The sequence below is a fragment of the Parasteatoda tepidariorum genome, chromosome 4, assembly GCF_043381705.1.
Source record: "Parasteatoda tepidariorum isolate YZ-2023 chromosome 4, CAS_Ptep_4.0, whole genome shotgun sequence".
In the NCBI taxonomy this organism is placed as follows: domain Eukaryota; kingdom Metazoa; phylum Arthropoda; class Arachnida; order Araneae; family Theridiidae; genus Parasteatoda; species Parasteatoda tepidariorum.
The window spans coordinates 11,403,357-11,415,547 of record NC_092207.1 but is presented as its reverse complement, the minus strand read 5'-3'; the positions used below and the strand labels follow the sequence as shown (position 1 = coordinate 11,415,547).

The 12,191-nt window shown below is 28.5% G+C and overlaps 1 protein-coding gene across 1 annotated transcript; it reads left to right on the top strand.

Annotated features, from left to right (window-relative positions):
* The first annotated feature begins 555 nt into the window (after positions 1 to 555).
* LOC107455901 (insulin-like) lies at positions 556 to 9,077 on the top strand. The gene is made up of 3 exons (XM_016073629.3): positions 556 to 669; positions 3,152 to 3,344; positions 7,252 to 9,077. Exons 1-3 carry the CDS (start codon positions 661 to 663, stop codon positions 7,383 to 7,385), a joined length of 336 nt encoding a protein of 111 aa, XP_015929115.2. The 5' UTR covers positions 556 to 660; the 3' UTR covers positions 7,386 to 9,077.
* Positions 9,078 to 12,191: the final 3,114 nt, after the last annotated feature.

Below are 12,191 nucleotides of genomic sequence, written 5' to 3'. Positions count from 1 at the left end.
ATTAAATTATATTAATTTATAAACAAACTTATTTTAATATATTAAAAATTCAGTTATTAAAAGGCCGTTGGCCTTTGATTGGTCTCTTAAGACGATTAACGAACTACAAACATAAACATTTACTTTGCTACACGAGCCACGTGGATCAGACAACTCTTACAAGACTTAACATCCCAAAAACCAAACTTCATTACCCGGGAAAAATTATATTTTTTCCAACCCTTCAGACACAGAAACTGAATTTCGATTTATAGCTTCATCGATTTTTTTTTTAAAAACAAACTGTTTCGAAGAAACTTCATGATTTGTTTTGTTTTTAATTTTTCTTCCGGACGCTACCGGATAATCTTAGCCAGGACTGACGTCAGACCTGTGGTCTGGACAAATCGATGACAACATGGGTGTCTAATCCTTCATTTTCCGTCATCTGCAGGAACTTAAGAGCGACTGATATTTTCTGGTGAGATATTTCCGAATGTTTGTTTTAAAGAACAAAATGTGTTTGACATTTTTTTTTAATGCAGAAGGATTTTCTGGGAATTAAATGAATGACGTCATAGAAAAGTATACAGACAAATTGAATAACGGAACTATAAAACTGAAGATCTAAAGGAGCTGGCAACACGAAGCCCTTAAAGATCTTTGCCAGATTTCAGCACAATGGTTAAGGTAAGTTAGAATCAGTCAATTGCACGAATAGGCTTTAAACCTTTTTGGCTTCTAAAATTCAGAACCAATTCTAGTAAGTTAATTAGAAATAGTTGATAGGCGAATTCTAATTTATAAAAAGAAGTTTTTTCGAACATTTTTCTAAGAAAAGTTACATACTTATTAGTTTTAGAACTTTTACCCTTTGACACAGAATTTTTGTTAAACAGATTTTTTATACTTTTTCATCTTTTTGTATTAGTTTAGATCAAAATTAGTGAAAAAGTATCGATTCAACACTTTAATAATTTATGGTTAGGAAATGCAGCATAAAACACCGGTGTCATTTTGAGAGTTAAAGGTAAAATCTAAAAAAAACACGGCTCACTTCCAAACAATGATTTTTCAATAATTCATAATTATTTGATCTAAGAATAATAGTTGTCCATCATTGAAATTGCTTTAATTCATAAAATAATGATTTATCAATAATAATTAATAATTAATTGTTAATAAATTTTTGGAATCTGAATTTTAAAAAAATAAATTATAACTACGTTTTACGGATTTCATTACAAAAATTATTGCGATAATCTAGCAAATTTGTTTTAGTAGCTATTAGACAGTTTTTTACAATTAAAAACTACGAAATATACTTTTTTGTGATTAAAGAGTCAGCAAAAAATATATAAAAGTGACACCTGTGTCCTATCTACGTCAAAGGATTAGATTTTGCTCTTTCAAGTAAATTTCAGTACAAATAATCATTTACCAATACACATTATTCATCTATGAATTCTTTTATTGCCTTAATTTCAATTTCTTGAGAATTAGTTAACAAATTATATTAATTTTATTATCATCTTATAGTATTGTATAAAATAATATTTGCTTTTTTAGATCTTGAAGCAAAGAAGATCCGATAAACTAGTTTGAAGCACTTCTTAAAATTTAATTCAAATATTCAAATTTTATTTTAGCATAGTTTACATGCTTGAATGTTCTTTTGAGTTGTCAAGGGAATAAAGATTTTAATCTATGAATATATTAAACATTTTTATATTCACATCTTTAAAATTTCATGTGTGAGCTTTTAATCACAATAATAAATAAGTTTATAAAATAATAAAAATAAAATTATTATACATAAAATATTTGATTTATTACTTAAGCAATGCGCAGTTAGTGATACAATAAAATTATTACATAAATTTCTTTGGATAAATAATACAAATAAAAACATTACAAGCTTCAATTTACCATAACAGTTATGCATATATTTTTGAAAATAAATTTTAGTAGAAAAAATTGTTGTATCCGTATCTGAGTTTATTATTCTCAGCTCCAACTGTAAGTTTATAATAAATTATAATTATTATTTATTTATTACTAATTCGAATCTTAATTAATTAAATAGTTATAAAATTAGTGTCAGATGTTTAATGCTTTTTAAAATAAAATGTTTAATTATCGAAACAATTTTTATACTACTTTTAATTTAAAAAATGTTTTAATTTAATTTTTGATTTCAAAATTTATTAAGTTGAGCGTTTGAATCGGAAATAATTCTTGCTGTTGAAACACTCTTAATTCGACTTTAATTCCGAAATCAGTTTAATTTGTGTAAGTAGTAGATTTTATACTTTTACAAAAATACTTGAAAATACTCTATGAAATCGAAAGAAATGTCTGAGGTATTGAGAGTCAATAAATCTAACAGTCAATAAATCGGAAGAATGAAAAGTTCTAAATAATTTGTTCTTTTTCTTTTCTTTGTACTAATCAGCAACATAATGAAAATAATTCCAAAATTTATCTATTTATCTTTCGAGCATACGGTAAAATATTTGCATTCAAATATTGCATTTAGTAAGTTTGCGAGTATTAAAAAAGCAAGAACGCGTGGCATTGCATTAAAATGATGAATTTATTGAACAAATGAAAGAAAGCTCTAACAATTAAATAATTAAAACTTAAAAAGTGAGGATAAAAATGTAACTTAAAAAATTGAAATTTAATACAATTCTTTTTAAAAATTTATCTTAATTTTATCTGCTTATGTTTTGTTGATGTTTGATTTATTTTTGTCTACAAACCAAAATTAATTTGCGGCATCCTCCACCATGGCATGCTAGTTTTGCGATCGGATTTTTAAGTATATTTAGTATAGACCTATAATAATAGTAATAATAATAATTAATAATAATAATTAATAATAATATTTAGTAATAATAATTTATAATAACAATTAAGAATAATAATTAATAATAATAATTAAGAATAATAATTAAGAATAATTAATAATAATAATTTATTATTATTATTATTATTATTATTATTATTATTATTATCATTATTATTATTAATTATTTATTTAAACCTTATAAATTTTTCATGAAGCTTTTATTCATCAATTTATAATTAAATTCAAATTAATTTTTTGAAAATCTCAGTTATTTGTTTTTTTACTGAATATTTTGAATTAAAATTATTATTTTTTTAGAAACTTGCTCCTATTTCAATGCTTTTGTGCGCTACCATCCTACATTCTACTCTGTCGATGAATAATGCACTTCAGGTACGAGCCTGTGGAAGTAACCTAGCAAATTTACTGCGAGATGTGTGTACAAGATTAGGAGGCTATCCTGAACCTATAAATCAAAAACGAAATACTGAAGTGCAGTCTGAAATCACAGGTATACCATTTAAATAAATATACAATCGGAAACATTGAATGTACGAGGCAAAAATAACAAAATGATGAAATCATAAAATAAAATTCCACAAAATCACAAAATTTTCTACCCCTTAAAAATTAAATTATGTTATTTACACTGTAAAAAATTCTGGATCAAAGTACGGTATAAAGTACCGGCATTTTGGGTGCATTATTCGTAAAAGTCATTTTACCGTAAAATCTTTTTTTAATATTAATATATAATTATTTAATAAAATATTTATTTAATAAAAGTTATTCTTATTTAAGTAATATTTATTTAATAAAAGTTATTCAATGATTTTACTGTTATTACTGTAAAAATTATGGTGTATCAAATTTTTATTCAGCAGCTTATTCCGGTAAAAATGGGTTTTATGGTAAAAAGTACCGGCATCCTGAGAGCCGATACTGTTTCCCTTAATTTAAACCGGAAATTTTTACAGTGTAGATGTTAATTATAAATTGTGGACAAATAAAAAAAATAATAAGTGTTATTCATTGTTAATAATAAGGTTTTTTATATAGTATTAACTATACTATGTGTACAGATACTACATATCTATACAGATACTATATAACTATGCTATATTAGAGGAAACATACTAATATATTTACTCTAAATTATACTACTTCTCTAAATATATTAACTCTCTTCTACGGATGTATAAAATGAAAAACTTGTGGGGAAAATTGCGATTAAAAATAAAATTCGAGTTTTGATATGCTTAAACTTGAGTTTTTTTTACTATTATTCTCATGACATTAAATTCAAATTCGTAGCTGTAAGTAACACTGTTTGTCCCAAATCAACATAAGCAAAGATATAGACATAATGCACAAATCGACGTAGATACAGTGCAAAGATTGACTAAAATATCCTTTTAGTAATTTTGCAAGGATTAATCTTTTTTATCTAATAAACTTTATTTTAAAATTAACTACCAGTGTAAAAAATTATACATAATAAATTAATATTATGAAGGCATTTAAACTACTTGGTACAACCATAAATATCATATACTTTATACATTCCAAATTTTAAATCATAAAACTACATTATCATAAACTCCGCTGAGGAGGATCAGAATTGCAATGGAATGTCTTCGGATCATCCCCCAAGGATGTCTCCCAGACCGTCGCCAATAGCCTATTGTGCAGCTCTAGTGCGAAGTAAATAAAGTACCTACCATAAAACTAAACTTTTCTCGATATATCATTAAAAAAATTACCGTCGTTTCTCAGTTTCGTGCATTTCTATTGAGTGACATTCTATTTTCGTGCATTCCAGAAAGATCACATGATATGATCATAAGTAAACGTAGAAACACGACTCCATTAACTTTCCCTTAGCTTAAAGTCATCGGAATTGGTTACGTGCAAGTGACGTCATCGTGGTATTTGTCGAGTCAGAAGCCAATCGGGTTCAACACACAAGCGTGACGTCGCTTGCAGGTATCCAATTGTACTTTATTTTAATCACATGGTCAGGACTAATCACTTCACTTCTTCTCTGTTGCAAGTACCCAAATAATTAAAGTTTTATCGGTATTTAACTATATATTTTATATTTATCCCTCATTTAATGGTTCTTACTATCAATATTCATCCGTCATCCATTTTTAATATTAAACTCAACTATTATTGCTTTTTTTTTCTATTTTGATTTTTATTCAAAATTAATGGCTTAGTTCTAAAAGCGTTGTTTCTTTAAAGTAACCACGTGATCCTCGGTCATTACACAGCACTTTAAGACAGCTGTATTTAGGTACCGTTTTACAACTATTAAATGAGAAATAAGTTATATTTACTTTTTTATAAGCTACATTTACGTTTTTAAACAGTGTTTAATGATTTTAACACAGTTATGAGAAATGTTTAATATATTGACCTCACCAATATTTTATTTTTATATCAAAAAGATTTTCATTTGGATTAGCAATTTAAATATTATTTATTAACTTTAGCGATTTTATCGATTTAGGACCAATGATATTCCAACTTCAAAAAAAATATATAATTTATTGTACATGAGAGTAATTTGTAATAAAAAGAGCCAAAGATATTGAATGAAAATAAATGGAGTCTTCATTCATGTTTAAGAGAGGAAAACTATGTCAAACATTGGAATATAAATTCTTTCTTAAAACAATGAGCACTAAAATGCTTGAAATAATCGGGTTTCTGGATGAAATTATATCCATTAAAGCCATGCATGGATTCCCATGAATGAAAAAGTTTCCATACGTTCTACGCAGTTCTGAGTAGCTCTTTTTTTTTTAATTTTGAAAGAAAACTTTTAATTTTAAAATAACTAATCAAATTAGTTTGACAAGTTTATAATATTAAAATATAAATAGGTGTGTTCGATTTGATCATTGCGGTGTAAAGGAGTAAAAAAATAGACACGGTATTAACTTTATTTATATTGCTGTCATCATACTTTGAAAAAAGTCAAAATCTACCGGAATATGGTAATATTAGCCGTATTAAGAAAATAAGTGTCGTAGAAATTTTAAAACAGACTTTCAATCTAAATGCGAAAATATTATTGAAACGGAACACATCGTAATACATTTTCATACAACTGAACAGAGGAGGAAAGGGAAGGGGGAGGCTCTGATGACGTTTTCAAGTGTTGCAATACGAAAAAAAGTACCATGTTTCTGGATTTAAGGGAACATAAAATAGCTCGGTAATTTTTACCAAAGGGCTTTGGTAATGACCTTGGTAATTTCAAAATTAAAATATGGTTTTATAATGCTTGAGAAAACTTGGTATAAGAAGGAAAAATTTGGTAATGTTATAATGATACCTTGATGCAAAAAACATTTATCCGGTTAAATTTAGTTTTCAGTTTCGTATTTTTTCTAAATGGGTGGTAATAATAATTATAATTTTGAAAATCAGAATTTTCTGTTAACTTTTACCAGCTGAACCATATATTTTGGTTTTGTTAATCAGAATTATGGTGTGTGTGGTCTTTTTTTTTATTACCGAAAATATCATTACAGAAGTTTTACCAAAAGTTTTTTATCCGTGAACTATTTAATTTTTGTTTTATTTTGTTCATCGCAATTGCTACTAGAGTCTTTATTATCGCTATCAGCAGATTTTTTTAATAATTTTTACCTTTTTTTTCCTCCTCCAAGCTGTGGGCATGAACCTAGGTCATTACGGACCCTTTACCATATAGCCCAAAGCTTGGCTACTGGTCCGGCTCCACCCCAGCCTAGGAACGAGCCCTGTCAGCGGGAAGATAATTTTTACTATACTGTATGAGTTTACAATATTCTGGTTGTTGTTGTCGTTGGTCATTAAGGCAAGGGGGCAATTGTTATTGTTTTCCAGTGGCGCCATCTATGGCCAAGAATTCGTTTTCTGCCACACCCATTCGTCACACCAGTTTTTCAGGCGGACCCATTCATACATGCATCCATTCATCTACAGATCGTAATTTTGACCTGAACCAGAGAACGTTCAGTCTCCAATTCAGTACCCCTAGAGATATAATTTGTTATGGGAGCATGGAGCGCTTTGTGACTCGACAGATTTAACATGCACCAGTCACCATTTACTACACGGGGAGTCTTCGACTGGCTGGATTCGAACGAAGAGTCCAGTGCCCTGCCAACCAGGCTACCCCGGCCCATGAATTTACAATAATATTACATTTTTTTAATGAATTTTAGAAATACCTTTTAAACATCATATAATTAATAAAATAATAAAATAATTTANTTCGAACGAAGAGTCCAGTGCCCTGCCAACCAGGCTACCCCGGCCGATGAATTTGCAATAATATTAAATTTCTTTAATGAATTTTAGAAATACCTTTTAAACATCAGATCTTTATGTAATGAATAAAAATAATTTCTTTCATTTAGATCTCTTCACGTTTCAACCTATAGATGCATTTAGCTATGTTCTTCGCCAAGTACGATCTGGAGGAGTTGCATCCGAGTGCTGTCATCGATCCTGTACTCTGAGTACTCTAGAAGCATACTGCGGGAATAATTAAAATAGAGCATCGATCTAAAGCCTAACTTACTTAACCATACTATTTTTCTATCATAATTTTCAATTCTGCTTAGAGTTGAATTTATATTAAATTTAATAACTTACACATGATAATGGTGTGTCTACATATCATATCTCTACTGTGTTTAATAATAATTGTTTGTATAAATATCATATATATGCACGGTATTTAATATTAATGTTTGTGAAGAGGGAAAAGATAAGCGTTTGTTTTCGTTCTGAACGAAAAGGCGTAGTTAAACTCTATGTCTGACCAATCAAGTACAAAATTGTAAATAAATGCAATGTAAGGCAAAATTTGATGAATGTATTTTATTTTTCTTCTTTTATAATCACTATGCTAATCATAAAATAAGAATCAAGTATACTCAAAATATGTGTTTCAAGAGTTGGAATAATAGGAACTGGCACTCAGGGTGCCTGTACCTTTTACCATAAAATCCATTTTTTCCGTAAAATTTTCCAAAACAAAAAATCTGTTACATCCTAATTTTTTATGTAAAATAATATTTACTATAAAATTACTGAACCACTCTAATTAAATATATATCAATGTAAAAATTAAGGTATAAAATTTTACACTAAAAAAAGTAATTCACGTTAAAATGAATTTTACGGAGGATGCACCAAGAGTGCCAATATTTTTTTTACCGGAATTTGGTAAGGAATTTTTTATTGTTCAGCTCCTCCCTGTCGTATTATTTTGTCCCCTATTCTTTTTGCAATTTTTTTTCTTGCTTTCCTTCATTTCTCGAATACAACTTCGCAAGAAATAATAATAATTAAATGAGCATATACTACAGTGAAAAAAAATTTATCGCCAAAACTACCAGAATACTGTAAAATATAACGTGTTTCCAGCTATATGGAAACACCAAAAAGCCGGGTAAGTTTTACCGAAACTCTTCGGTAATTATTTCGGTTAAATTAACCATAAAATATGGTGTTATAATGTGTGATAAAACGTAGCAATCAAAAATCGGTTATTATTTCGGTAATTATATCATGATTTCTAAGAACATGGCTTAAAAACCATTTATTCGGTAAAATCTATTTTTCAGATTTGCATTTTTCACTAAATAATTGGTATAAAGAACTATAATTTTGAAAACCAGAACTTCCGGCTAGCCGTTACCATATGAACGACAAACTTACCAAATGAATCGTTTATAAATACTATATCTTTTTATTTCGTAAGCAGAATTCTTTTTACCAAAAATGACATTTCCGTAAAGTGCAGTAAATTTACCAGAATTTTTTCTCCATGTAAATATATTCTGTGATTTCGAGGGACTGACAAAACTTAGTGCAATGCATGTGAAATTTTTATTTTCATGTAAAATATTATACATGAATCAATCTCCTTAAGTTTACGAAATCAACGTAGGAACTATAACTTTAAATAATAGGTCCCCAGATATCAATAACCGACTATAAAATTTCGAATGATTGCTCAGTTGTATGTGACACACGAACGGAAAAGTTCAAAACAAAACTTCTGTGCATAAAACCAGAAGCTCTGTCAGCTGAACAAAAGAAGTCAATGATTTTTAATTTTTTACCCGAAGATATTTCACATTATAGATTGTGAACCTACTTTGAGTATTAATATTTATTTTTAGCATGTTGTATTATAATCTTTATAGTTTTTATTGTCACGTGTAATAAAAAGTAACGAAAACATAGTTATTGGTTTTTATTTGTACTTTTTTAAAAATGTTCAGCACCAGAAAATAAGAAATTACTTATTTGAAATTATTTTAATAAAACGGAATGAAATATATAATGAGAATATATAAGGAGAATATATATATGTATTCTCATTCTAAGTCCTATATTTCAATCTATTGATGAAATATATATTTGGATTATTTTCAAAATGGAGAGGCACTTAGAAAGATTTTTCTTAATTAAGTATTCGATTTACATCAATGAATTGATACAAAAATTAAATATTCTTATAAAGATTTTGGTTTCAGTTGAAATGGTTTTTGCACTTGAAATTTCGTAAGGCAGTGCACTTTTTGATTTATATACATAAAATATATTACATAAAATAATATATTACATAATTACATAAAATATAAAGAAATAAAACATTGACTTGAATCTGCAGTTCTTTGCAAATTACTGAGCTTCAATCATACAAAAAATTACTACTCACCTATATTTCTTTCAGTAAACTGAATCCGTAATAAAATACTAAATTAAAAGTTAATAAATTAAAGTTGAAAGAAATCTTTCTCGTGATACTATCTTATATTAAGCTTTAAAAGAAAGACATACAATTTTTTTTAATTATTTCTTATTTTCATTGCTTAAATTTAATTAGAATAATTAGCAGTAGTGCAAATAATAGATAAGGCTAATTTTTAAATTAAAAAAAAATCTTTTTTTAAAATTAACTACCATGAGCATGCTAGCATAGTGGAAGAGTAACAGAGCAATAAAGAAGTCATTTTACATAGACAGGTTTCATTGAAAAGAAGTGTTTATACAAAACTGAAAGGCATAATTTGATATTACCATTAAAAAATCAAATGAATATTAAAACAATAAATTTAAAACAATAATGTTAGCAACAGAAGGGGAACTTAATTATTAAAACAACCTCGCCTAGTCTAAGCTTTATTTTCTTAGAATAGAGCAAATGTAAAGACAATTTTTAAAATGGTTAACTTAGACAATCCAAGAAGAAATTCAAGCCATTTTTGCCAACTGAACAGAAATACTTTTATAAAATACTTAGAGTAACAGAGTGGGAAAAATCCTTGGACAACTTTAAACTGTTTGATTTTTACTCAAAAATGATTTCAAAACTTCCTTTTTGATCAGCTGTGCTTTGTAATACATATAGCACAATTTTCTCAACAAAATAAATTTTTTAAAAAAAAATTTCTATTAACAGCTGGTTTCTTTGCTGTTAAATGAGAGGCAAGGAAGGTTTGGACATAGCAATTTAGCGGTATCGGTCGCATTATGACGGTATTACCCACTCAAGCATTTTTTTTAAAAATACTTATTTTTATCTATCTATATTTATTAAAAACGTATAAGTAAACTAATTTCAATTCGTAAAAATGTTATTTGGAATTTTATTTCAGTTATTAAAAATTTCTTAAAATAATAGGACATCAAATGTACAAGTGTTTCTTCTTTTTTTTATATATAGATAACCGTCGTCGAACAGCCGACCCAATTTTTAAGTTTACGACTGCTATTAATCTACTCGGTAGCCTTGTTACTTTCAACCCTATCCAGAAGACAAGGGAACTCCTGGATCAAGTATCGGGAGAAATTTGTTTTCGTTGAGTACTTTCTGATGGAACTAACCCACATTTGCGTTACATGGAGAGGAAGACCACGAGAACCTCCCACGATTAGCCTGACGGCAAGGGGACTATAATCCGTCTACCACTGAGGATATTTCACGTCAGCACAGTGGTCGGTGCAAGCCGGATGCGGAATTTGTATCGACCAGCCATCGCCGGGATCGAACCCCGGTTCACCTCTTTGGAAAGCGAACACTCTATCCCCTGGGCCATCGCGGCTCAATGTGTTATAACCGTCGTTGAACAGCCGACCCAATTTTTGGGTTTATAACTTCTAATGTTCAACTCCATAGCCTTGTAATTTTAAACCCAGTCCAGAAGACAAAAAAACTCCTGGATCAAGTATTGGGAGAAATTTGCCTTCGTAGAAGACTTTTTGATCGAACTAACCCGCATTTGCGTTACATGAAGAGGAAGACCACGAGAACCACCCACTGTTAGCCTGACGGTAAGAGGTGCTTGGAAAAAGATTCATATATACCAATCTTAGTAGGAGGTGTTTATAAATAGTTTCATGAGCTTAAAAAAGTCATCGAAAAGCTGAGACGCCCAGCTTTTATATACTATTTGAGTAGGAAAAAGGAGTGATTAAAATATTAAAACTGGATTTTGTGATGATATATCAATTTCAGTACCAAAACACATTTTTATAGCAGCCCCAAGAAATTAGTAGTTTCAATATAAAATTTTGAAGTGTGTCAAACCATCGTTAAAATTTGCTGACATTTATCGAAATATGGCGCCAAATCTGGGATTCCGAAAAAAGTTCGAAACTATAACCGTTTTTTTCTTTTTTAATAATTCCTTGATATGTATCGTAAAAGATAGCATGAATTAAATTTCTGTCTAGCGTATTTTACTTTTAAAAGCTTTTAAATTGTTTTGAAGGCATATTTCTATCATTTGACAACGAAATAAAACAGAATTATACGCAGTCACGGAATTTTACTTATATCCTACACCGCAATGGTGTTTTCTTAACTTGCAACGGAGTATCTATCTATCTATATATATATTTCTCTTACACGGCGATAAAAAAAAGCCTCATTACAACTCCCCGAATGGCAACGCTAGAAAATAGACCAATAATTGCCGGTAAAAATGTCACATGCCAAATCTAGCTCAGATGGCTCAACATACAGCGCTTTTAAAAACGGAAACTGAAATAACCAGGGAGAGCATAAGCAAGGCAGAAGTCTTTGTCGATAGATCTGTATTTTAGTTTTTTGTCGAAAGCGTTTTTTTTTTTCCTTCACGAATTTATGTATTACGAATTTATTTGACAATTTTTGATTTATATCACGAATTTATTTGTTTTACTAGAATTTATTTGTTTATGCAGGTTTTTCCATTGCAATTTACTTATTTAATTTTTTAATAGATTTAATTACAACCGAAATTTTAACCTTTTTAAAGAGATATCAGTTTTAGAAATTTTATCTTAAGATTTTATA

Coding starts and splice junctions, on each gene's coding strand:
- LOC107455901 (XM_016073629.3), top strand. Junction 3,345..7,251: donor AGTGCAGTCTGAAATCACAG/GTATACCATTTA, acceptor TCTTTCATTTAG/ATCTCTTCACGTTTCAACCT.